The sequence below is a fragment of the Ixodes scapularis genome, unplaced genomic scaffold (genome assembly GCF_016920785.2).
Source record: "Ixodes scapularis isolate PalLabHiFi unplaced genomic scaffold, ASM1692078v2 PGA_scaffold0__279_contigs__length_252992795, whole genome shotgun sequence".
Classification (NCBI taxonomy): Eukaryota; Metazoa; Arthropoda; class Arachnida; order Ixodida; family Ixodidae; genus Ixodes; species Ixodes scapularis.
This window is the reverse complement of record NW_024609835.1, coordinates 131,799,735-131,827,710: the sequence shown is the minus strand read 5'-3', so window position 1 is coordinate 131,827,710 and position 27,976 is coordinate 131,799,735. Positions and strand designations below refer to the sequence as shown.

Sequence of the window (27,976 nt, the reverse complement as noted above, 5' to 3'; positions counted from 1 at the left end):
TCTACAAATATTTGCGGCATGTTGAAATCGAAGTGTGAATGCACTTGGTTCAACTTCATTCCAAGTAACTTGAGGCGAACCTTATTTGGGCCCCCTTTTTTTGTAATCTCCATAGGCTGGAATATAGAAGAAATGTGAACGGTTTTGGAACGTGTGCGCTCATACATTAATATACTCGAAGTCAAGACAAACTAGCCGCTCTAAACATGGAGTTTAATATGACCTGTTCATTACACGCAGTGTAAAAATAGATAATGCGATTTGTATTTTTTAAATACTTTAACGCTCAATAAAAATCTATATGAGTATATTAATCTGAGATATATTAATGCAGGTGAAGTTTACAATGTTACATAAATCTTAGCCCAATTTGTAAAGAAGGCTATAACATACAAAGTGCAAACTATCGTCAGATACAATTTAATGAATACAGAGCGAGGGGCAAAATGGCGCAGACAAGAAAAGCTGTTCTGGAAAGGTGGTTTGCCCTTTTCCACTTCAGCTCTCCAAGTTTTCGCTCCTTTCCCTGCGCACTGTGTTTGTTAGGTTAACTTGTCGCGGACACGTACAACATGAGCAAGCGCCTTTTCGTCCTTGCCTAGTACTAAACTTAATTATCACAAAACAACTTTTATGAAGACTCTACTAAATATATAGGCTCGTTAAGTGAACAAATGGTCCTGAATGAAACAACGCGCTTATATAGAGCAAGCAAAATTGAGTGAAAGTTTTATCGGCGCAATTTTATAAATTCTTGCTGTCCGGCATGCACTTACATTCTTCGTAAGGGTTGAAGACTAGTTCTTTTTGAACTTCCACTGCTGTACAGTTTCTGTCCATACACTTGCCACCATCACACACTCCAGGGGTGATGATAGCACTATCAACATCTCTCAATTCTATTGAGAACTGAAGAGAGACACGTAATTCAGTGTGAATTCAAGTACAGTGTTACGAATTCAAAATACGCATAATATAAAACATAAATATCAGATGTGCCATGAGCAATCCGGTCAAATATTTTAAAAGTTCTAAAACTGCCAAAGCATGACGAAGTTAGTGTCTAGACACTGTCTTTTTTTACACTCCTCTCAAATAGACTCAACCACCTGCGTCACGCTCATCCTGGGAGAACCACTGTGGCTGTTTAGCTTACGTAATCAAAATTCGTCTAACATATTTCATTTAAAAAATGACTCTAAAACGTTATAAAAATACGTTCGGAAACCTGTTGCAGAAACCGGGATTCATCATGGTTAAACAAACTACACCGACTTGACATAACACAAATAACAATTTAATCAGACGCATAGGGTGGTGCACGAAATAACTCGAACCCGAAACACCTGTGTCAAATTCCCCGCTTCAAATTCCCCGCTTTATCTCCCCCGTCCTCAAAATCCCCGGCTTTCAGAGGCCGGATTCTCAAAGCGAACTTACGACGGAAAAAGTGCGTACGACAAATTTGAGAGAAAATCCGTATTCTCAAAACGAAATTGTTGTAACTTTCGCCCAGGTTACGACAGAATCCTACGACAGCTCTGAAGCTGTCTTACGCACTTTTTACGATCAAATCCACATGGCCGACTGCGACGCTCAGTTACTTGGTCGCAACGACCAACGGACATTTATTTTTCTACGTGCTCTTCTTGCGCGTCCCGACTTCAAGCGGCAAGAAAAAAGGAAAAGGTACTTGAAATCGACCACGACGGACATGAACGCTGGATCCACAAACACCTAGGAAAAGCAGCAAAGGCAACGTTCCCGCCGACCGAGCGAGCTCGGCAGAATATAGGCCTAGCAGGCACTCCGACCTGCTCCGACGCAGTGTTGCTCCGACGGTTCCTGTCCGAGACCGTTTGCCCACGACCGGCTGGCGTGCTGAATGAAATATCCCCGGGTGACCCTTCTGAACCCTTCCCGTATTAATAGTTTGATCATTGAGCTCAATTTTAGATTAAGAGGTCAATCTCTTCCCCTTGTCATCTCCTTGTTTTCCGAGGCAGCGGTGACGAACGCTGTCATCGAAAAGGGACTCTTATTGATTCTATCTCCTTGTTTTGTGTGATATATAGCTTAAAAAACGCCGTCTGGCTTACCTTCCCAACACGGTATGTACACTTTGTTATTAGCGTGCCGTTTTTATTCTGACACGACGCTACGTCACAGTAGAGCTATAAGAGTTCGTGGGAGCTGCGCCATGACGTTAAACCTTTCTTTGCCGAGTGTCACGTCAGTATCGAGTTGGAATCGTAAAAGATCGCTCCCGAAGCGTTTACTAAAACACGCCGTCCAAGAGAGCGAATCCAGCACCTCGATCAAATGCGTCTTTGCTTGGCTCTTGCTGACATGCTGACACTCGTAGGTCAAACGTATCTTTTTAACGTCGGCTTGCTCCTGTATTTCTGAGGCCGCAAAAAACGCCGTGGCAGTTCGTTTCTATCTACGTCGCTTGGCAAACGAATGGCACGGAGCTTTTACCAACGATTACCGTTGTTTTGACTTCGTAGCGATCGAGTTTGTAGCAGTCAACGAAGCGTTTAAATCGTGTTAGCGTCGATATATCACTGCACGGACACGAATCCCAGACAAGCGGTGGTGGAAAGGCCGCCTGTGTTTATGAGAAACAGCTTGAACACTAAAAATTTACACACAGACAGGACAAGACATACAAAGAGCTGACTATCAGCGAGGTAGTTAGCCTGTGTTTGTTATTAAAAGTCCACGTGTTTCGAACTATGCACAGCTCTTCGATTGGTTGTTCGTGTTGCCGAAGACGCCGTCGCCCTAGCAGCAGCACCGGAAGTCGTCGTTTCTCCGTAAGAGGTCGTAACTTTCCTCCTCTCGCCTAAAAACGCGTTTGTGAATACCGTTTTCGCCTCATCTTATAATGATCGTAACTTTACGAACTTCGTAGCTAAGATGTCGTAGGTAAGAGGTTTTTTATGAATCTGGCCTCAGAACCCCCTTTGCCCCTGTCCCCTTATTCTTTATTCTTTATTCAGGTAGCTCCTGCAGCGCCGTTGAGGCATTATTGCAGGGGGCGAACAACATAGAAAAAAACATTTCTGCATTTGCGGCACAAACAGTTTCAACACTTAAATTGTTCCAATCCCTAATGGTCCTAACAAAGAAAGAATTTTTGCACACTTCCGTCCTGTTGGAATATTCGCGTATTTTGTGGATATGATCTTTACGTTGGGAAATATAGTAAGGGGGTAGAAGGTAATGAAAACCATTAATACCAGTGTGTTTATTATAAATGCTATATAGAAATTTTAAGCGCAAATTTTTCCGCCTGAATGTCAGCAAATCCCAGCCTAATGTATTCTTCATGTCCGTGACGCACGAAAAGCGGTCGTACAGCCCCAGGACGAAGCGTGCCGCACGATTTTGCATCCTCTCTAAAGCGTCTATGTGATTTTGCTGAGCAGGATCCCACACAGTGCAAGCATAATCTGTAAGATGTCGAACGTAGGTAAGGTATGCAAGTTCTTTTATTTTTTGTGCAGACCTTTTTAGATTACGCTGGATAAAACCGAGTGCCCGTCCCGCCCTCATGACGACATCGTCAATTTGCGCATTCCACTTGCAGTCTGCTAATAAGGTCACCCCACTGACTTTACTTTACCGCCATTTTTTAGTGGTTCATTATTTAAATAATACTGAGTGTGAAGTTTGTTTTAGAGCGCAGCTCTTAGGGGCCCGTTTCCGGCTTGAGCGGCGTCGGCGTAGCCATCGGCGTCGGCGTAACCGCGAGGTCACGTGACCCCCCCGAGGTCACTGACCCACCCAGGTCACGTGACACCCCTAGGTCACGTGACCCCCCGAGGTCACGTGACCCACCCAGGTCACGTGACCGCCAGAAGTCACGTGACCCCCTGAGGTCACGTGACTCCTGACGTCACGTGACTTCTGGGGGTCACGTGACCCACCCAGGTCACGTGACACCCTGAAGTCACGTGACCCCTTGACGTCACGTGACCCCCCTGAGGTCACGTGACCTAAGGGGGTCACGTTACCCACCAGGTCACGTGACACCCCTAGGTCACGTGACCCCCAGAAGTAACGTGACCTAAGAGGTCACGTGACCCACCCAGGTCACGTGACACCCCTAGGTCACGTGACCCCCCGAGGTCACGTGACCCCCTGAAGTCACGTGACCCCCTTGAGGTCACGTGACCCCTCTAAGGTCATGTGACCCCTTAAGGTCACGTGACCCCCAAAGGTCACGTGACCTAAGGGGTCACGTGACCTGAAGGGGTCACGACCTTAGAGGGGTAATGTTATTTTTATCCTAACGTCTTTCTTGTCCCATCTGATTGCGCATGTCTTCTATTAAACGTGTAGGATAATCATGCTTCACCAGCGAGTCCATAATAACTGTATCTTCAGATTTCCGCACTTCCACATTAGGAAAATTGTGTTCGAACCGATGTAACAGGGTTTTTACGACTGCAGTTTTGTGCTTAACAGGATGATGTGAGTTGAAGTTTAAGAAGTTACCTGTGTCGCGGGCTTTACGGTACACAGTTGTTTCCGTCTGTCCGGTGCTGTTTCGGTATACATTAAAATCTAAAATTAAAGGCAGCGTGCCATTCTGTTCAACTTCACGTGTGAATTGAATTGACGGTTGAAGGCTGTTCTAAGTTAAATTAAGGTCATTAACATGGTCATTCTTTCGAATTACGAACGGGTATTCCACGTAAGGCCTATAAAGACTTACTGGGTGCACAATCCGCTGTAGAGCGCTTTTCTCCACGTGCTCCATGACCAGAGTCGCCAAAGTCAAAGGAACCGGACTGCCCATTGGACAACCTTCAATCTAATTGTAGACATGTCTATAAAATGTAAAGTGAGACTGGTTAAGACAAAACCCTAGCTTTATAACGATGCCTTCGTCTGTTAACGATGTGCGTGAGGGGAGAGTGTCACCATTGCGCATCTGGCAGCGTTCTCAGCGTTTAGTGCAACAATGTCGACGGCTTGAACTCTGTTATCGCTGCAATGATTTCGTCCTTCGCTACCAACTAACTCGAGACGCCGTTGCCAGAATACGGTCAGCTCGCGCGAGATCCACCAAAGCATTGTTTGCGGAGGGAGTTATTAAAGTAATATTTTCTATATTCATTTTAACACAATAGCGTTAAGGAGATCTTGTAGCAGAAAAGTCGGCCTCCGTGGCGTGGCAGAAACTCCGGTGGCGTGACGAAGACTTCCTGATTGGTCGATAGGGTCATGGGTGGATGGATGGATGAATACGGCTGAGCCCTTTGGATCGGGCGGTAGCTTACGCCACCTAGCCATTTTGTTTTACCATTTAAGCTTAGAATATTTAAATGTGAAATCTATATTCACTCCGCAGTGCAAAGAAAGTGAGGCTATGAAACCCCCTTGCCATCAGTGAATAAGAAAATACCTAGTCTTCTCTCGATTTATGCCACCATTCACTTAATCTTTGCTTGGTAATCTCTACAGTCTTGAAATCCACTCTCCCTTAGCTGTCTCTAAAACCCAATGACTTTATTAAATCTATGTTGTCTTCGGTAGGCATAGGGTGAAGCCCTTTACAATAGCGTATCAAGTGCTCAGCCGTCTTGTCCTCCTCTTCACAAGCAGTGCACACTGTATCCATTTCCTGGTACTTCACTCTGTATGTTCTGGTTCGCAGAACACCCGTCCTCGCCTCAAAGAACAATGAACTTCCTCTAGAATGGTCATAAATGCTTTCTTTGGCAATAACTGTTTTGTTTAACCTATAGCTTTCCAGAGCAGTCTTTTTCTGCATTCCCTCTAGCCACCGATCTCTTTCTGTGGCCTTAACTTTCTTCTTAACTGAGACTTGCTCTTCCGTATCTTCGCTATAGCCCAAAAACTTTCCTCTTAATTTCCTAGTGCGCTGTCTCCACTTTGTGTCTACACTCCTCATGTATAAATAGCTGAAAACCTTTCGTGCCCATTGCTTTCCATCCATCTGCCTCAACCTATCCTCAAATTCTTTCTTGCTCACCGCTTCCCTGCTCTCAAATGACGCCCATCCCATGTCTCCTTGTACTCCCTCGTTTGGCGTTTTGCAATGTGCCCCCAAAGCCAGTCTACCTACTCCGCGCTGTTTTATTTCTAGTCTCGCATGCACTTCGGATTTCATGCACAGCACTGTGTTTCCAAAAGTCAAGCCAGGCACCATGACCCCTTTCCAAATCTCTCTCACCACCTCATACCGGTTGTAATTCCAAAGTGCTCTATTTTTCCTTACAGCTGCATTTCTGTTGCCCTAACCAATTATATACTTTTCATGCTCTCTGAGGTATTCTGCACCATCACATGTCCATACTCCTAGATACTTGTATTTACTAGCTCTCTCAACTGTAATATTCTGTATCTTCAGCCTCTCAACTTCATCCTCGTTAAAAATCATGACTGCTGATTTTTCGCTACTGAATTCTAAACCTAATTACTCTCCTTCCCTACCACAGATGCTCATTAATTCCTGCAACTCTGTCCTGTTGTTAGCCATTAGTACGATATCATCCGCGTACATCAATCCCGGTAAGGATTGCTGAATTTTTTGGCCTAGCTTACAGTAAGAAAGGTCGAATCCAAGCACACTCTTCTCTAGTCTCTCCTCCAATCCTCTCAGATACAACATAAACAGCAAAGGCGATAACGGGCACCCCTGCCTAAGGCCTCGTCTTATCTCTATTTTCCCTGTCGCATTTCCTTCCCATGTTATAATCACCTTGTTATCGTTGTAAATGTTCCTTAATAGTGCTGTTAGTCCTTCATCTAGGTTTGAGCTCTCCATTATGTCCCACAGGTTCCTTTGGTTCACATTGTCATAGGCACCCTTGATATCCAGAAATGCCAGCCAGAGCTGTCTGTTTTCTTTTTGCGCTATTTCTATACACTGTGTTAGAGAAAATAAATTGTCCTCCAACCTTCTTTGTTTCCTAAACCCGTTCTGTAACTCGGCCAGTATGCCCTCGCAACCTACCCTCCAGTTTGTTCTTTATAATTTGCATTACCAACCTGTAAATAACCGGTGTCACGGTTATGGGACGATAATTCCTAATATCAGACTTATCTCTCTTTCCCTCATATATCATACTCATCCTACTAAGCCTCCATTCATCTGGAATATTTCCTTTTGTTATCATGGTACTCACTACCTCCCTTAGTTTTGCCTTAGATTTAGGACCCAAATTCTTCACCAGCTTGATAGGGATACCATCTGTGCCTGTCGACGTTCCGCCTTTTCCCATTCTCTTTGTCCAAAATCCGCGATGTCACAAACTGGGCTGCTACTTCCTTCAATTCTCCTATCTTCCACATGTACCCGTTCCCGAAATTTCTCCTCCATCACTGCTCCTATATATTGTATCGCATCATCTCCCTCTACTTGATCTCCCTGATGTGAGAGTATGAACCTCTGTCTAGCTTGCGTCGTTTCACCGAGTGAGTTGAAGTGCTCCCAAAACTTCTTGGCAGTGTTTCTATCTTTCTTACGTAACAGCCGCGTGACTTCTGGCGGACATTTCAAGCAACCCACAACGCTCACGTGAAACATTACGTCACGCCTGAAATGAAAGTGATTAAAACATGACATCTCATGCGAATTAAAGGTCGCCGCATGCCTCAAAGGATTTCACTTGTAACCTATTTGCCCTAAAGGATCTTAGGCGGGATTCGAACCCACGACCATTCGGTTGCGAGCCACACACGCTGCTGACTAGCCCTTGTCCGGTGCACTCCCAGCTCACTGGCAGGAAGAGCACAAGAAGCGAATGAGAAGGCGATCCGAGCCTGATGATGATGATGATGATGACGACAGCGACTATTCTACAATTATTTCCACAGTTAATCCGCTAATTCATTCCTACACTCCACAAGTCCTCTACCCACATTGCAGTGCTCAGGGCTCATGTGGACAATTCCTGCAAATTAAATTTTGTTCTGAGTCATTCACTCAAATTTTGCGGTTTGCACAATGCAAGAATTTTCTATATTTATTTGTGCTCAGCTAAAAATATTTTCCCTTGTCTGTTTGGAAGCGTATTTAGCAATCAATATCATGTATACCTGTCTGAATCAGGGAATATACGTTGCACTGGGATTCAGTTTATACATTAACAAGTTTCAGAGCATTAAAAGCACTGAACAATTCAGCAAGCAAAATAATCCGGAGTCAAAACGCCTCGGCAGCTTTCCTATGCGTTGTGCAATGGGCTTTTTTTCCAGTAACAAGAACCGTCTAGCGGCTTCTCTGCCAACTACAAATCGAGGGTGCAAAAAAATACACAACCAATCGCTCTGGTTGGTATTCTTTTCCTTGAGTTGTGTATGGTATTTTAACTTTGATTAGCGTACTATTTTTTTTTCAACTAATGGTTAAGTCGTGTTCTTTTCTCTCGCGCCTTCACAAGCCAAGCACTTGCCAAGAACAAAGCGATTTCTATAATATTTTTCTAATTACATTTTTTTTTTACTTTATAATCGTCCTGCCTTAAGCGAAGTATTTGGTTAGTAGCCATTTCTTACTTCGTCAGTATTTGTGTCAACACCTACTTTGCAGACGTTTGTTCACCACACGCTAAAAAAAAACTCGAGGTAAAAAAAAAAAAAAAAAACAAGAATCTTCGGAAACAAGAAGAACAACAACGGCTGATGAATGGAATTTTTAGGGTACCACACCCGCAACGTTTCCTTGCGCTATCTTCCCTATGAAATGTCTTTCAAAAGCTAAGGATATTATTTGTTGATTGTCCACACACATTGTTCGTCGGCTGCCAGGTTTAACCTCGGGGTTCATTAGACGAACAGCTGCGATCTACTAATTTTGTTAAAAATCGATGTCTACATTGGGTGACAAGATGCGAAAAATAAATTAACATTATATTTCCTCCGTTGATTTGATTAACCAACTGCGGAGCAAGAGAACGGTATCGCGGCATGTTATCATTACATGATGTGCTTCGAAAGCCGTTGAACGCGAAAAGCTATCACTCTGCTGATGCTTCACTGGGTCATCAATAATGCAGAACGATATGAACAGAAACAAGTCAGGCGCTCAGCCCCTGCAAACTGCAGAGAAACACGATAAACTCGACAAGACTTAAACTAACGTGCTGCTTAGATGCTCCTCTTACCACGGCGTGGTTGCCCTTCGGTAATGGCGGCAGGGCACTGCTGGCGAGAGTGCGCGCGTGCGCGAAGGTCTACTAGAAAAGGGTCTATTGAAATCTCTATCTCAGTTGCAAATGTCATTTGCAGAGAGTAAATAGCCACTATTACGGTTAAGTGGCTTTCGTGGAGTTATAATGCTTATGAAACACAAAAAAAACATTTGTACTTTTTTTTTTTACTTACAGTGCATGGTGTTCCGTCTTCACGCAGCTTGACTGTTCTTTTGTCACAATAAAGGCTACACTCCGTTGAAAGAAATACCTGCGAAAGTACCAACGTCATTCACGTGCAGTGACAAATTCAGTTTACATTCACGTCGAAAAATGCCGAAATAAAATGTACCGAAGTATTTTATCTTTTAAAAGAGTAAAAGCGAAATACATTTCTAAAACATGAGGGGGATTCGGGTTGGCGCAAGGGGGCTGCGGCGAGTAAAGGCATGTTCGCATTAGGCACCGTCAATTTCACCCAAACGCCTCATTTTCGGGGGTTAGTCACCCTAGACGCGCACTATGAGCTCAGAAGTATCACCGACAGCCTTCGTACACCCAAATCGGGCCAGAGAGCCAGGGCCAAGAGGAAGTCCGACCGAAACCTAGCACTACCAACCGCCGTGCTACGACTAACAGACGGCATGGCATGGCTACCAGATTCGAAGATGCGCCTCCAGACGCGGGAAAGAGATCGAGAGCCCAACTTCGGCAGCTACGGCGGTACCAGATTAAGAGGGCAAATGTGAGATGCTTCAAAATTCCACATTAAGACCACCAAGTCTACGAGTGACCGGACCCGCTGGCGAGGGCGTTGAAAGTAAAATGACCCACGTCGAAGAGACAGACTTTGGTCAAGTCGAAGGCGAATTGGAGACGGCGGGTAAGGACGTTGACCTCACGGACAATACAACACCAACCGAGTCGAGTGGAAACCTCTCCATACCTCAAACATCGGTACATTACTTCCAAAATGTAATTTAATTACAATTACAATTACTTTGCTTCAAAAGTAGTTTAACTACAATTACTACTACGTGGAAAGTAATTAATTACAATTACAAGTTACTTTTAAAAAGCAATGACCCGACTACTATATTACTTTAAACGAGTTGTATAGAATGCAACGTATTCGGTCATTCCTTACTCAAATGTTCACATGTTGTACTTTCTTTTTATGAATTTTGTTAATTTCATGACAGAACTTTACAGTACGCGTAAATGAAGTACTACATTTTTACATTGTAGTAAATAATAAATTATTTGATATGTTGCAAGACGCCAGATCGCTAAAACAAATTGTGTTGACAGACTTTAGTTAGCCAGTAAATAAAAATGTGACAATTTTAGTCATATAAAAATATTTTACAAGTGTTAATATAAATTAAAATTCACACGCGCTAATACGATGACATTCACATACAAACATCATCGTATTGTAAGCTATAATGGCTTAGAAATATATAAGAACCGAATCGGGGCTCCTGAATCATTGGTGACAATATTCACAGGTGCGAGGACAGTCTCCAAAGCGCTTATGCAAATATTATCCGAAGTAAAACCAACATGAAAGGAACTTCAAAATAATAGAAAGATATACATATTCGACAGTACTGGAAAAGGGGCGTGAGAAAAAACTGCAAAAAAATGAAATATATCTTCATAGGCAACTAAAATTCCCAACCTCAGCTCAAAGCTGAAGCTCAATTTTTTTCTTTCAATATTCTGGCATGTTTACGCTATTGTTTTCTTCTTGCACCGCAGACGGCGCTACAGGAAGCCGTTGAGGTAGGCTCCAGTGGATTGTCTCTCAGCCCGCAGTGTAAGCAACAAAATAACAAACAATGCGACGCTATTTATGTTGTGCGTGTGTGAGAGTATTTCACCGAGAGGTAGGCCGCTTGTGCGAGCACCGAGGCTTTCAGAGAGGTTTCGTCGGCGCCGCAAAGTTTTGCAAAAGTAAATGCAATTGTGTCTGAAATGTTGCAATTACTGACGCTAGAAAGTAATTAATTTACAATTACAATTTATTTTAGCCAATTGGAATTAATTACAACTACAAATTACCAAAAATAATTAAATTACAGTAATTGAATTGCAGTAATTGAATTACTACCGAAGTATGCCATACTTCACAATACGCCAAAACAATGCAAGAAAAGATCCCAGCCTAAAAGCACGAGAGACAAGCACGAGGAAAACGCAAAGCCTAACAAGACAGTGAAGAAAGACATCATCTTGCAGAAGATCTGTAGACTACGGGGAACTATTGGGACCCGACAGACGCGGACAAAAAGTAGGAGTGGAATGCATTCATGCAAATAGCGGGGAAAAAAAAGGTGGGAAAAAGCAGTCGATCCCAAACCTCGAGTGGCACACAAGAGCCTAATTCCCAAAATTCTGCTTACTGCGCTTATCCTGATACCCAAGGAGAGAATCCGGCTAAAGGATTTCTCGCCGAGAGATCTCAGATGTGGTGCGGAGAGAGCCAAGGAAGGGTATATACATAACGACGGCTCCGGGACCAGGGGCCGCAGAGCAAGCAACGCTATCGCGGTCGACAAATGGAGCAATGCAGTCGAACTCTTCGATAACCTGAAGGAGACTTTGACATCTACCAAGACCACCCCTGGCCAGGTGTACCTGCCGATCAGAGCCCGGGATAAGGTAAGAGGTATCATATATGGCACCGACGCAAACTAAGACACATAATATGTTTCTGAACTTAGAGAGTGAAACCCACAAGCCCCAGGGCACGCCCCATGGGACGCACCAGCAAGATGGCTCTCGTAACCTTCGAGGGCAAGAGAACACGCTCATTGGAAAAGTCAACCGTCGGTCTCACACCGTGTGACCACGCTTTGTCCGCTTACTCACGCTTAGAAATCGGGATCAGGCGACGAAAGGCAAACGATTGATTCGTCCGCGAGCGCGTAGCTTCCACCGCCCCGAGAGCTTTGCATTGCGCGGAGTGTTATATCGTAATTGATGAGAAGATAAGTTGTCCAAGGGTATAGGGGGCCTTCCCAATGCATATGTGTATTTAACTGGAATTAAGCGCAGCATCACAAAGTTATGCATGATGAGCTCTTGCTCCACGTACGTTCTCTGAGCTTCGGTGCGTTAATATACTCTCTCAAAAACAGGGAGTGTAGTACTTACACCCCTTGTTCCATACATAACACCCCGAAAACTGCAATTCGATGATCTGCCGGCGGTTTTTTCACGCTTTTCTTTTTGGAAAATGCGCGCACGCTTTTTTTCCCTAAAGATTTAAGTGGATCAGCGAAAATGTAGACTACTATACTCTGTTCCACCTTATGATGTGCCGCAGGAAAGGCTACAAGCGCGAGCTCCTTGCTTTGGGGCACATCACGGCGGCACAAGCTCTCGTGACTTAAGAGCGGCTGCCAACGATATGAGCTCGCGCTTCTGGCCTTCGCTGCGGCACAACATAAGGTGAAACGAAGTATATCTGCTTCAATTTGCATCCCAGCAGTCGCGCAGACACTAGCGCCAGTTGAAACTCCAGAGTACAGCGTAATAAATCTATAGTACCTCCTCCAGGCCGAGCTTCTTATCTTCCACAACGCTTTGGTGTACCATGCACCTCGAACGCGCGCGCAGCCGAAGCATGGCGGAAGGCATAGAGCGCGTGCAGGAGGCCAGGCGATCGAAAAACGCTCCCTTCCGTTCTTATTCTGTCAGTGAAAATATGTTTTCTTATTAAACAAAAAACTTCTTGCAATGACCAAATTATTTTGCGTTCTGATAGGTCACAGATAATTATGCAGTAATACATTACGCACTGGCCCCAATCAGGCCAGGAAATACCCAAAAATTTCACAAATTTTAAGAAAATATTTTGGGATGGTTATATTCATATCACAAAAGTTTAATTGTTAAACGCAACGCTCGAAGTTGTCTTCAAAGACCTATAAGTATTCCCTTTCAGGATCTTGTATTCTTAATCTAAATTTTACTGTTATTTGAGCGAAATACTTACCGCGTCATTTTTATCCTGGATATTAGTGAACTGGCATTTGAAAGGCCATTTTATCAATTGTGTACCTATAAAGTTGTTAAGAAGTACCTGAATTTGTGTTGCAAAAAAAATTAATACTACAAAGTACATTTGCCGTCATTTTGAAAGAAATTATTATTGTATGCATTTGAATGGCTATCAAACCTTAATAGCTTCCTCTGTTCAATTCTACTGCAGGAATTTATCCATCTGCCTAGCTACGTAAAACAAACATTTTCGGTAATGCAAAATTCAGGGTCAAGTATCTTCCTACCAATTTTTAAAACACTAGGAGCGTAATAGTTTTGATAATTTCAGTAATTATGGAAGGAACTAAACCCGCTCTATACCACCTGCGTACATGTATCCGAGCTGCCTATTCACGAGTTTAAGCCCTTAAGCGCAAGCTAGACTAGGTATGGTCAAGCTATTAGGGTATCTCGTTCCCTTCCTTTCTTTAATAATAATGGTCCATCGCAGAGCGCACATTACATTAGTTATCATTTTCTGAGAATGGCGCGGACGACATAAGAGAAGGCCGTATTCAGGAAAATTCAACACGCAAAAATCAGGCTCCCCTAAGAAAATTACCGCCTTTATACATCCCTGTTCCCGTAATTTACAGGTACTGCGTTGCTGCCTTGTAGAGGTGGCAATGTGCGAACACTGCGGAACTTGAAGCGATTTTTTTTTAACGATGGCTTAAAAATCAAGAAGTAAAGTGATTAGTTTTCTGTTTTTTTACGCTAGGTGCGACAAATAATATATTTTACGTACATTTTATGCTTAATTGTTTTATTAAATAGTCATAATTCGTTTTAAAATAAAGTGGATCTCATCATCAAGGATAGAGCGGATGTTTGGTTCTACTAAAGATCAGAAAGTGCGTTCGCCCTCGCCCTTCTGGCGGTCGTCCAAATAAAAGCTACTAAAAACCACATCTACTCTCTCCTCACAACTTTCATATGGATGCGAGAACAAAACACTAAAGTATTCTTATTCTTGCAAGTTCATAAAAAGGTTACACCCGAGTCAACATTATTTGATTCATTAACCGTCTATTTGGTTTTCGGCCTCAGTTTACACAAAATGGTAAGTTCTTTCGAAGAAATCTCATTGTGACACTATTGAAAATGTCGGAGTTTTGAGCGAATAAGACAAACAAGGCCTCAAACTTATGCAGAACTACATGTCATTGTATGAAATGCATGACACCGTGACGTGTTTGGTACACGGAAACCGGGAAAGAGCAAGTTATTTGTTGATACACTCGCCTAACGATATGCTGTGCCGTCCAAATTGATCGTTCAATCGGGGTCTTGGTAGTAAGATTGTGTTGGGGTTAATTATTTTTATGTATTGGCTATTTATTTGTTCTAGGTTCTCCAAAATGCTTCTCAGGCCAATATTGGGGGGGGGGGGGGGGGGGGGGGAGGCAAAAGGAGTAGATGACGCCACAACGCATCGAAGCTAGACGTATGCTTCATTTCCTTTTCGCTTGAACCTTAGAGTTCATACTAAAATACCATAATTTCCCCTGATATAAGCTCCGGTGTCTTTTCAAACTTTCCGTCGGTGCGTCATATACAGTGTTCCGATTGCGAAATAAAATTTATATTAATTTTTTCCCGCAGTCAATGTATGCACCTTTACTGGGAACATTTGCCACGGGGGTAATTTCTCCTTCAATTCGGTAACGAGAATATTGAAGCGTAGTCTCGCTGGCGCATATATGGCGATCTTAATGCACATATGCGGGCTTTTTAATTCCGTTTCGCCGGGCTGACCGCGCATAGGTGAGGCTTAGTTGCCGGTAAACACGGTGCATTTTTTTTGTATTTAAAACGAGTTTAATAACGAGTTTCAAAGCTACCGCAGGTGAAGGGGCAAATCTTCTCGGTGAGACAAATCGAGGCGATGGTCAGTTAAGACTATAAATCTACGGGTAATTTGATGTCACACCTTTGCAACTGAAGATAAAAAAACACTATTTTGTATCCAATCGTGAGCATAATTTCCAAATAAAAAACTAAACGGCTGTATACTTCGATTATTTCTGTTTATGGAGTTATTTGGTTTGACTATCTACTTGGTGGTTTGACTTTCAAGAAAAATGCGGCTTTTATTACTGGTGAATGAAAATATTTATTTCCAGATTTAGAAGAGCACTTCTATGCACCTGCGATAAAACATTGTTTTTTTTTTAGAAAAGGCAGACGCATAAATAGCGTTAGGTCACTGAATTTCAAACAATATAAAATCTTAGACGTATTACGTGAAGCTTAGAAATAAAAAAATGCCTCAGAAGACATTTTATTTCACCTAATTTATTAAAATTACACAAGAGAAGTACTTTTTCTGTATATTAGCAGTTACGCGTAAAACAATACATATCCAGAAATAACTTACGATCTCTTATATCATACAAAGGTTCGAGAAGCTCTCGCTTGTAGATTTCGCTTTCGTTCGTTTCTCTGCATTCCCCATTCACACACTTTCCAGATTCAATTGTAGCCGTCCAGTAAATACTCTTAAATCTCAACTAAAAATAAGAAAAAAAAATTTAGTTGGCTCTCAATATATGTATTTTATTATTATATGCAGAAAGCGAATCTTTTGTTGCACTTTGTGCTTTTTGAATCCACCCCATTCTTTCAATACGAAGAAACATTTAAATTTTCATTAAAGAAATAGGAAGACAACTTTAGTGTAAATATGAGTTTCGGAACAACTTTTTTCTCTCGCCTTTTCAAACAGTGTTTCTGCCACGTTAAAAGCCTCTTTGATTTCCTACGCGTCTTATAAAATGAGAAATTAAAATAACGTTCAAAAAGGGGGGCGTGTAAGATTTTCACTTAACGCAATCAGGAAACACACGTTAGGATAGCACATTTAAATACTAAAACGTTAGATTCAAGCGCATTTATAAATGAAATATCACCGATTTGTATACCTTTCTTTATGAAAATTCAATACTTCCACTGTCGAATGTTCTACCATTTTTAAACACCAGTTAGTCAAGAATGAAATACACGAGATCAAGTTAAGCACTTCAGGTTTAGCAATAATTGTTACAAATGTTCGAACATTTCACTGGGCCATTTATCATAAACATCTGTTTCAGAGGTATCCTGGTAACGCTTTTTTTACTCATTAGCTTTACTTGAACAATTAACAATATAGTTTCTTAGACCGTACTTTCCGTGTTCTTTTTTCTTTTTTTTTTTAAGTATCTAAGAATCGTGCCTTTCCTGGGCTGCTTCTTAGTTAAGAGTCGCATTAGCGTCCAAATAAATAAACAAATAGGCAGCCGTATTTGAATAATGTTTACACTATATTCTGCACCTCGTTTGTTTCTGTATTTTTTTTTTTTTTAAATATTTAACAGTGCTTTTATGTTCAGATGGAGCAGTGGCGTTGAAACTATCAGAGCATCTACTGAACTGCTTCTTGGACCTATGATGTATAACTCTAGCAAATCACGAGAATGAAATAAATTTTCTAATCAAACATGCTTAATCTAATGTAATGCAGAGTGTATTTTGTTTTTCCTGAAGATTCTTTGCTTCTCCGTAACGTAGGTGGCGAACAATCTACAATAAACAATATTCTTCGTGAGCGATTTGCGTGGGAAGAAAAACCTTGAGAAGTTTAGTGGTCTTTTTTTTTTTTATTCGTCCTGTTGGTCCTTTTTAGTTTCTCTTCATAATTATGTCAGTTTTAAATATATGTAAAAAGAAAACCCAATCGTCTCCAAAAGGCATATCTATAAAGAAACGTTTATCGCCTTAGTTCAACTCAAGAGGCTAACCCAGGAAAAGCAGGCGCCATTATTTTGTGGCGAGCGATGTGAATACCTTATCTACGTGATCTGCGTCGTAATAGATGTTATTCAGTGTTTTGTTAAATACTTTCTATCACCCGTTGAACTTGTTTGTGTATTTCGTTGTTTCTGTGCGATTCTTCTCGTAGTTTGGTTTAGTTGCGTTTATCACATTGACTTCATTAATGATATTTTCTTTGGACGTAAGATACTTTCTTCCCTCTCCTTATTTTCAAGTGTAACAGAGCAGTGCGCTTCCACTGGTCTAATAAATATTACGATAGTTTTGCACCGTAAGCGCTCCCAGGGAGTTTGAGACTTGGATTCCGCTCTCATATTCATGGTGCGGATAAAAAGAAAACAGCAACGAAAATACAACACAATTTTATATATACTATATTTATGAAGGGATTGAGTTAATTCTTTGAACAGCCAAGAAGCATATTTACACGAGACGAAATAAGCTAGCAAGAAAGAAACAAAAATTTTAACAATACCTAAACGACTGCGCAATTTCACAATCAATTGTGTTTGTGTGTACGCTTATACAGTCTGACCTTAGTCTGCTTTAACGGTTGACTTGTCTCTCAGCCGTAGATGAGCATTTAAGCCAGTGTGGTAAAACTGCCAGCCTGGCGTCTTAAGGTGCACCACTCCGTAGTGATACACGACCGCACGCCGGTACTATTCTAGTACATTGTACCGGTATGACGCTCATCCAGATGGGATGCACAGGGGTGGGGGTTGAACACAGAATTCTCGAGTTCTGCAGCGCGAGCTTTCGCTCCATGTGCTCCGAGCTGGTGTGCGCTAGCCTACTCGGCCACTGATATCCCTTTGCAAAACCAACTACTCATTGTGAGAGTGTTCTGATTATAGAAGTAACTGTACGTCTGGGCCGATGAAAGTGTCAGGGTTCACACGATTCAAATAACAAAATAGAAAGCCGCTGGATGTACTCATAAAAGGGGAAAATAAATTTCCCACTAGACCACAATCTATTATACCACAGCTTCTAGACACGCCTTCCAACAAAGCAACAACCATTAAAAGTAACAGATTTGAAAAAGGTATTGAAGCTGCGAAGTTATTATTTTTAACGAACTGCTACATTCTCGAATTCATTACTTCACCCTCAATCAGTAAGATTAATAACCGAAGTTATTTAGGAATATTCATTTTCTTTCTAAACATAAGAGCGCTGCCATATCAAGAGCAATCTTTTTTTTTTAATTGAGGAACATGATTTGTTGCGGACAGATAGCGAAAAGAGGGTGTTCATGAAGCGGTGTTATAAGGGCTCTATTTTTAGTGTGACTTACAAAGCACAATGCATTTTCCTCCGCATAAACGAGCTTTCCATCGCAAGTTTTATTGCACTGAGTTTTTATTATCACCTGAAACACAAATAAAAGAATATCTTGTCAAATGCAGATTTTTGTTTTATAAAAAAAAAATATTGTTTATATATATCATTTTAGTGACATTTTCAGCCCTGGAGAGTGGGGAAACAGGAGGACAGGACAACACAAACACGATTCGTGTTGTCCTGCCCCTTTGTATCCTCACGCTCTAAGGTTTAAAAAATATGTTCTTAACCAGCTCACCTGCAACCTGCAGGTGAGCTGGTCACCTGCATGAACACCGTTTTAGGTTGCTATACAAAACACTTGCAGAGATTTCATAACTGATGCAAAATTAAATATAGATTGTTAGATCTAGGCTAGCAGCAGAATGCTACAGATATAAGATAGACAGCAGAACTTGACTAATTTTACGGCTGTCTATCTGAAAGCCAAGTTTCTAATGTGCTACTTGTGCACCATATGACATATTTTGAGACGGCACAGCTCTCAGACCTTTTGTTGATGCCTCCCAAGCCACCCTAAGAACTTTTTTTTTTTTTTTGTAATATGACGTGAATTAGTTGTTGGACAGTCAACATTTTGTTGCTTCGAACGCTTTTTTTCCATATGTAGTCACATTTTTAATGCTGTCCTTTCTTCAGAAGTTCGTACTAATGTGATGCTGTACCAACTTGCTTCGTTCTTTTGAAAACTACCAGTATGTTGGCGTTTTAAATTATATAGCATAAGGGTGTGTCAAAAGTAATCGAATATGCAACCAAAAGCTGCAGATGGCAAAACGGTGAGCGACTGTCCCAGCGACACTCCAGTGCAAGGCACTAGAGTGTCGCTGGGACAGTCGGCTGCTTTGCAACGCGACACACCACTACTGCTTGTTTAGTTTTTTCTTTGTCCCAAAATAACAATATTTCCCTTCGCCCCCAGTTGGCCCTCAACCTTTTGGGTGTGGGCCATCTGGCCCTTACACTCAATTAAGTTTGAGACCGCAGCTAGAGATCATTTCACCAGGAAGAGCGGAGAGTAAAATACAACCGCATCTCCACGTGGTGAATGATGTTGATTGAGGCGAAGCTCTGGTGGTGCTTGTCTGCGTAGACGCTGAGCCGCAGCATGCCGAGCCTTTCGTTCGTTTTCATCCATGTCACGCTGCGTTCAAATGCTCAAATGCGTATATAACCACGTTCCATACCACACATTCTCTTTCTGGCATTGATGAAAACGAACGAAAGGCTCCGCATGCTGCGGCTCACCGTCTACGCAAACAAGCAGCACCAGTGCTTCGCCCCAATCAACATCATTCACCACGTGGAGAAGCGGTTGTTTTTTTGTGTTTTTTTTGCCCTACACGACCACGGGAGCACCTGCTCACATGCGCGTGAGTATGTGAGCGCGTGAGCTCACGAGCAGGCACACGTGCACCCGACAACGGACGGACATACGGACATGGCGAGCCCCCACCGTGCTAGCCCCTAAGGAGCTTCGCCCCTAAAAACGCAGTCTGAATGGTGACAATAAGCAATGCAAGCGTGACATTTTGCATTGCTTAATGTCACAAGACAGTGCGTTTTGGGGGTAAATATATATTTCGGCGTCGTCATTCGCTGAGCTGCCTCCGCAAGTTGCGGTGATTGGCTCTCCGAGTGTTGTGCGGGAAAATCGATGCACTGGCTTTTATTAGAGTGAAATTTCTGGTCCACAATATACAGTTCAATCAGCGAAAAACTAGTACTAACAAAATGACTAAAATTGTATTATCAAATATTTTTATTCCTTTCAATTTTCCTCTCTGAGTATAAGTTATAAACAAACAGCCTTTGCAGAACCAGTCCCAGTGTTTGGCTGCCCTCCGCCCTATCTCTACCTGCAATCATGATCTCATCGATGCCACAACGCGTGCGCATAACGCCTTGAAATACGTTGTTCATGAACAATTAAAAATTGGCAGGCGTTCTTTCCAGGCCAAGCAGAATTCACTAATACTCAAATAGTTTCAGGTGTGGATAAATAGTGCGAAGATGTTTTGCTTTGTTTCTGAGCCATTTTTGCTGGATGCTAAGGACATTGCAGAGTCCCGGATGTGGGGACGTTTATCAAAGACTACCAGTCGAGTCGGAGCTCTTAGAAAGACTGATTTTCGTCCCGAGACATTTCAATTATATACAAGAAAACGAAGAAGAAAAATATTGACGATAGCATCAAAAGATTGGACAACATAGGGAAGCAAAGAAAGTAAAAACCAAATATGATGAACAACACAATTTTATCCCCCCCTTTTTTTGACCGACAAGTAAACAAAAAGAAAAACGAATAGAATACATTTGAAAAAGAAATAGAAGAATAAGAAACAGGACAAAGCGTTTAAGACACAATGACAACCTACAATCAGTAACACATGTCAACTCAGTCTCAAATTATTACGTCAAAATGCATTCACATAATTCAGACTTACCTGTTCCTGGCCAGGACATATAAAAACTCATCAGACTTACTCACACGCATCAATTTCTATTTACTCCTATTCCCAGATTCCATGAGCTAAATTTACACTTCGGTAATTAAAAACAAATCGTCGTACGACAATGGTGGTTGGCGGTTTCGCTGAGGCCTTCTCTGTCCTGGCAGCCGGGGCGTTTCCATAGCACCGTCTGGAGAGTGTGCTGCTCTAACGGAAAGGAATGGCTCACCGGCCGGTGACTGTCTCCTTTGTGCCGAGCAAAGTCTCGACGGCGTTGCACAGGACTCCATCCTGAGTTCACGCGGGCGTCTTAGGGTTTCGAAGGGAGGCGGTGTATACAGTATACAGTCGGCACTGTTGCCTTTGCTGCCATATCAAATTAGCCATTAAAGGATGTATATGTGGTCGATGCTGCTGCCGCTGCATCAGAGTGGCAACGGCGTGCTGTGTACGTGGTTGGTGATGTTTTCGCTGCCACAGCGTGTGAGTAGCAGCGGATGTCTGCCAGTCATGGTGGCAACATCTTGCACCTTCGGAAGGGGTTCCGCTTTGGGGAACTCTTTTGGCTTCACTTGAAGTGGGCTGTTCAAGTGTATCATTCCTCGTTGCTGGCCTGTTCTGTTCGTGAGTAATCATTTCATGCTCTGGAAGGATTGACAACCTTCAGGTGTTCTAATATCTGTCCTCCTCAAGTTGGTACGTCCATTTCCCCGTCCGCATATGAATGAACGATGGGCTTCCATTGCGTATATGGCCAGGCTTCTTTACTCTAACGAGATCGCACACTGTAAAACGCGTTGTGTCGCCGCCCTTCTTCCGTCGGTGTAGCGCCTGCTTTTCTGTCGTTGCCGTACGTGGTCGTAGAGTCGCTGCATTTCCCCAATAGGGTTTTTGAGGAACTCCGTGTGCGAGAGTCCTAGAATGTGCAGCCTTTTGCGCTACTTGCGACCGTGGAGCAGAAGAGCGCGAGAAAGTCGTTAGTGCCGTGGGATGTACACCGGTAAATGAAAGGATACTCCAGGACAGCGGCTTGCAGCGATCAGCTTTCGAGTGCAGCGCACTGTACATAGAACTTGAATGTGCGATTAAATCTTTCCACTTGTCCACTGGCTTGCGGGTTGTAGTTTGAGACTAGCTGGTGCTTTATATCGCGATAGGCCAAAAACTTCATGAACTATTCGGAAATAAACTTGGGCCCGTTGTCAATAAACGACACTGTCTGAATACCCCTCGCGTGTAAAGACTATGCAGAAAATTTGTCACAGTCTTTGTGGTGACGTTAGGCTAGAACTGTACCTCCGCCACTTGGAGAAGTAATCAACCATCGTGGTCACGTAGAGCAAAGCCGGTGGTGCTCTCTCAAAAGGACCAACAATATCGATACCGACGTTTCATCACGGCATTCAGGCAGTGAGACTGGTTGAAAGGGTGTCGGCGATGTCTTTGCGCTATTGACAGCTCTTCTGCAAACACTGTATGCTCGGCGCAATTTAATAGTGTGACAGGTGGTGGCACTGTTTTTCCGTTCCTGGCGAATCGCTGAGTGAGCATACGTCTGCATTCATGCGTGGCCACCAGTGGAGACCACGAATATGAGTTTGCATCCTGATGATGCCAGGGATACCTTCGTGCGCTCGCGAGATCAGTGTTTTTTTTTCATGCTTGCAGGAACTACGAACTGATCACCCCGCAGCAGTAGATTATCGTACACAGAGAGTGTCTTTGATGCTGCAGAAAATGGCTTCGTCAGAAGACGGCTCCTTCAAGGTGGCTATTCCGAGGTGATAACGGACATCACGGCAGTCAGTTTGGGGTCGTCAGCTGTCCCCTGTTGAAGCTGAGCATTTGTGATGCATTCGTCGTCCAGCGCGGTGCAAGAGACGATTTCTTCGTCGAAATCTGTGGCACCTTTGTCATCTGGTACAGGAAGCCTGGAAAGGGCGTCCGCTATTTTATTTTCGCTGCCCGCTGGTATTGCACAATGAGGTCATGCTTTAGAAGGCGTGTCCACCACCCAGTGATTAGAAGTGGACGAAGTTCAGTTCCTCGCGTGCTCAGCAAGGACGCGAGAGGCTGGTAGTCATTGCGTAAGGTGAAACGGCGACCCCACAGGTAGGCGCACTTTTTCTCACACGCCCACGAACAGGCAAGGGCTTCTCACTCTCCCGTGCACTTGCGCTCAGCCGGAGTCAGTCTACGTAAAGCGGAGGCGACAGCCTGAACTTCCTTGCCGTGAAGCTGCTGCAGCACTGCTCCAAGTCTATAGATAGAAGCATCGGGGGCTGCGATGATGGGCAGGCCTGGATTGAACATCTTGAGAATATTGGCAGATGAGGGCAACCTCTTCACGCGCCAGAAGCTCTGATTCGCATCTTGGTCCCAAATGAATGGCGTGTCCTTTCGGAGGTGCCTACGCAGATGCTCCACCTCCGAAGCAAGATGAGGTGGGGAACGAGAATAATACTTGAGCATCGCGAGAAAAATCACACTTGCGTCAGACCTGTTGGAATGGGAGCAGCTTGTAGGGCATCCACCTTTTGCTGCAAAGGAGCGATTCCGGCTCCACTAATTTGTGTCCCAGAAAAGAAAGTTCTGTGACGCCGAAGGCACACATGTTGTTCAGCGTCAGGCTCACGTCAGAAATGCTTTGGAGCATTTCCCGCAGACGTTCCAGATGTTCTTGTGGTGTCCTGTCGAACACGACGACGTTGTCAAGGTAAAACAAGACGCCTTGACACCCATGCAGGATCTTGGACATCCTATGTTGAAAGTTTGCTGGTGCGGAGGCCGAGCCGAAACATACTCTCTTAAAGTAAAACAGCTTTTCGTGTGTGATGAACGCTGTTATATCACGACTGTTCGGATGGAATGGCACTTGATGAAGACTTGCAGCAAAGTGCAATGTTGAAAAGTGATGTGTGCCGTGAAGCGCGCTCACTAGCTCTTCGATGAGTGGAAGGGGGTAACTGTCAATAACCACCGCTTTCTGGCCATCGGAGGTCAACGCACATCTGAATGGTACCGTCCTTCTTTTGGACTACCACAATAGGTGACAGCCATAATTAGGCATTGAAGCGTTCAATGACCCCTTCTTCTTCGATTAATCTCTCCCGAAACGGGTTGGTGCGATGCTTATGGAATTCGCCTCATGCGATGCTTGACACGTGGAACTAAAGGACGAGTCCTCACCTTGCACTCGACTCCCTTGACTCTACCCAGGCCAGGGGTGAACAGGTAATCGAAGTGCCCGAGACGCGGAGAAAGCATCGGCTGGAAAGAAAGAAGCATGCTTTGCCGGCGCAGCTGCAGCAGGTGGCTAACTGTCGCTGGTGCTTGCGGCTGTAGACGAGCCGCCCCCTCTTCCTCCAGCGCTGCCGAAAAGTTATCCGTTGGTAACGTTACGCTTGTTGATCATAGTGACAATTCTGGTTGCAGAATTTCTATAACATCGTCAGCCTGCGTTTGTAACAAAGAACGCTCTGGTAGGCTTAATAACGGTTCGTCAGGTTCGTCCACCTCCGTGTAAAAACACGTTCTAGTTGCTCCACTCATTTGGATGTTCAGTGCTACTACAGCGTCTACGCAAAGTAGCGACGTGATTCTCTCTGCGATGTAGAACAGGACTTGTGCCTGTCGCCTCTTGAACGTTACTGTAGCCATGAAGGCACCCAGGTCGTCGATGGGTTCGCGAGAAAATTTAACAGTGTGACAGGTGGTGGCACTGTTTTTCCGTTCCTGGCGAATCGCTGAGTGAAGGTGTACTTGTACATTATAGAGACGGACGATCTCGTATCTAACACGAACGACAGCGTCGTCCCAAACACTTCTACTCTGATAAAAGACTCGCCTTTAGAGGCTTCTGTTCTGTGATTTACGAGCCCTGGTTCGCCCTCGTCGTCGTCGAAAGCTGATCACATTTGTTCAACTTGCTCGCGCTATTGCCACTGAGCGTGAGCTCGGCGCACACTTCTGAATACATCGCCGAAATGGCCACGACGGCCACAGTTGGTGAAGTGAAGGTTCCGTGCTAGGCAAGTGGCAAGTTTCCCAACCCTGACCGCAATTGTAGCAAGTGCACCTATGATTTTTTGTGTAGTCCCTCCGGGGAGACTGGTGTCTCGCGAAGTCTTGCCGCGAACAGATTGATGGTGTGAACTGGACCACTCTGCGGTACGACGACTGTATACAACCTGGATTTCCAACTCCAGAAACTTGGTCGCGGCCGATACCGCCACAGGCTGTAAAGGACGGAGCAGCTGATGAAAATCTGCCACGCATGTTCCGGAAGGACGATCTTCGCCTATCTGCATGCTGATGCCCGGAAGGAGGACGACGGCTGAAACGGCGCTGAGCCTCTCGAGGTGGCTCATATTTTGAAGGCGGCAGAGTTAGTTACCATAAATCGTCTTATCTTGCCGGTGATCTTGCTTCAAATACCCTATTTCTGGTGGTGACCTGGCTAGTCGCTTGAGGGTTCGCGGTCGGTGTTGTTAGTGACGCCCACTGTCGCACCTCAGGTCGTGAGCGTTCAAGGTTCAGAACTGTTCGAATGATCACGTCAAATGGAATGCGGCATTCAGAACCATACGGTCTTGAATGTCGGTCAACGCGACGCATATAGACGCTTTTCACACGCGCCAAATTGCAGCCGCCATTGCTGACCTTCTCTTGTCCTACCGAGATGCCGAGCAACTGAAACGGTAGCTGACGATCCTCTACAAAGGCCGATGCTTTAGAAAAGGACACAGTTGAATCTAATATGGCAATAACCTTGCCTGCTATGGTAATGATGAAGTGAAATAAACGAAATAAGTGGAAACAAAAACTGAAGGTCAGTTATGACGGCGTCCATATACAGTTGCTGAAAAGCGTCTATAATAAACTGCTTCCGAACCTGCTCTTGGGTTTGGTTCCAAAAGGTGGCCAGGATCGCGAGTGCTTGAAGCACCGACAGGAAGTCTTTGAGCGACCCACCCGCTTGTTGTTTCCGGAAGTGGCACTGAAGCTGGTGCGGAGTTACGTTCGTGGGTTGCGTGAACTCAACTTCCAGAAGCTTTACAGTGTCTGGGTAAACGTCTGTCGCAGGTTGACGGACAGCATCTTCGCCGCTTGCTGCTGCCGACGTTGCTGTCATCTGTTCAACAGCAAGCTGTAGCCATGGGGGTCGAACATTTGTTGACCAGCCTCACCGAGACATTTGAGTACCAGAGCTTGGCGACCTTCTGCGTCGTAGTCTCACGTTTCGGTGGCCATCAGATATCAGTCAAACATCTGAATCTGTTCCCGTGAAACGGGCGGAGGACCCAGCTTTGTCTAGAACTCCTGAGGAAGTCATATACCGGACGTCATTGTTGAAATGGCTTTGAGTGGAGGCCGTTCTCTTCAGCCGCCATCTTGATTGTTGCTGGGGCGAATGAAAGCTGGGGCCCTATGTTGCGCTTTTTGAACTCCCACGCCGACTAGGCAGAAGGAAGCGACGTCAACAACCAAGCAAACGCAGATTGGATGCTGACTGGTGAGAGTCGCTGATTACGAATTCCCGCAGAAGAAAACAAAGCTCATTTTTTCTTTGTTTTTTACTGCGGAAATTCGTCACAGCGACTCTCACCAATCGACATCCAATCTACGTTTGCTGCGTTGTTGACGTCACTTCCTTCTCCCTGGTCGCCATAGGAGTCCAAAAAGCACAACATAGGGCCTCTGGTCTAATTATAGCCTCCTTTATACTGAAAATGACTGCCAAATGGTTGCTTTGTCTTCGTCACGCTTACTTCACATATTTGCGACTAAAGACGCACGAAACCTCATACAAAAATGCAGACGACGTTTGCCCGCTGTCTGCTGCTACAGTTCACTGTACCTAGCGTAAGCTACGTTATCACGTTAAGGATAGCGTAAGTTTTCCATGTTAGGTGACGCGGTAACGTGATCTTACGCGATCAAATAGGTCACTTGATCACGTAACTACTGCCTCCAATGTGGAGTACATCCGCTACCTACTGACGGAACAAAATTTCAGGTTCGTCTTGACGCGGAAATTCTCTTCTGAATCCATAGAATCGTTATTTGGGTGGCTTCAAAAGGTCTGTTGGCAGCAACGACCAGATGGACATGAGGGCTGCCATTTCTCGCCTGGAGAGAATAATGAAGACAGGGATAATCTCTGCCACCAAGGAAAGCAACGTGGCGCACTCGTCGAGCTGTCAAACACTCCCTCTATCTGGAAGCAAGAGCGCAGGGCAGGACGAAGCAAATCCTTTCCCCAAGGAAGCAAAGACTGTCCTTGAAGCTGACTTGACGTGAACACACTTCTTCCTTCCCACCCCGGAGACATCGGCCATATCTATGGTAGGTGGATACTTGGCACGGGAGTGAAGGAACATGTCAACTGCAGTGACTGCTTCCTACTGGTCACTAAGCAGGCTTCTTTGGCTCCCAGTAATTCCATCATCAGGCACCAGGACAGTGGAGGTCTATATTATCCATCAAAGAAGCTAGTGAGGGTGTGTATGCGCTGAAGAACTCCGTAGATGTTTTACTGAAAAAACAAGGTATGCTGAAAAAGACTTTGCATGCAGCTATTGACACTGCGGTGGATACACTTATGCACCATGGGGCCTTGAAAAACGCAAAGGCAGAGAAAGATGTCAATCATTACAAAAATTGCCTCCAACTCCTACGTACTAAGTATTTCAGGCCAATTTTCACAAACTACTCCGAACCCGTGACTGACAGGCATGACCTCAAAAAGATCTGCTTCAACGAGCCGCTATCTGTGTAATAGAAAACTGAGCTTCTTTAGGAACAGTTGTAATAACGTATATTGGTACAAACTCGACCATCCTGCTCCTTTAACTGTCCTCAGTTAACGTACTTCTTTGACCACACAGGTTTACGCTTTGCACGTTTTGACTGACGCAAGGTACACTGGGGACTACTTGGTTGATCCCTGTCACTTGCTTCTTCACAGCTGGAGTATGAAGGGTTAACCTTTTGTACATCACTGTCCATGCTGTTGTGGCCGTCTGGGAACTCGACTGAAGCTTTCTCTTCGGGGGCCAGTTTAAACAGCTTCAGTTGACTTGCATGGGCTATTGTCGTGTACTGGCGGTTTGTTGGATGTTCGGTAGGCAT

At 44.1% G+C, this 27,976-nt stretch overlaps 1 protein-coding gene across 1 annotated transcript; it reads right to left on the bottom strand.

The window, feature by feature from the left end:
- Positions 1 to 81: 81 nt before the first annotated feature.
- LOC115316344 lies at positions 82 to 27,976 on the bottom strand. Its single transcript, XM_040207732.1, has 7 exons — positions 27,833 to 27,976; positions 18,343 to 18,417; positions 15,607 to 15,739; positions 13,180 to 13,244; positions 9,367 to 9,444; positions 777 to 909; positions 82 to 116 (listed from the first exon to the last, which is right to left on the bottom strand). Exons 1-7 carry the CDS (start codon positions 27,974 to 27,976, stop codon positions 82 to 84), a joined length of 663 nt encoding a protein of 220 aa, XP_040063666.1.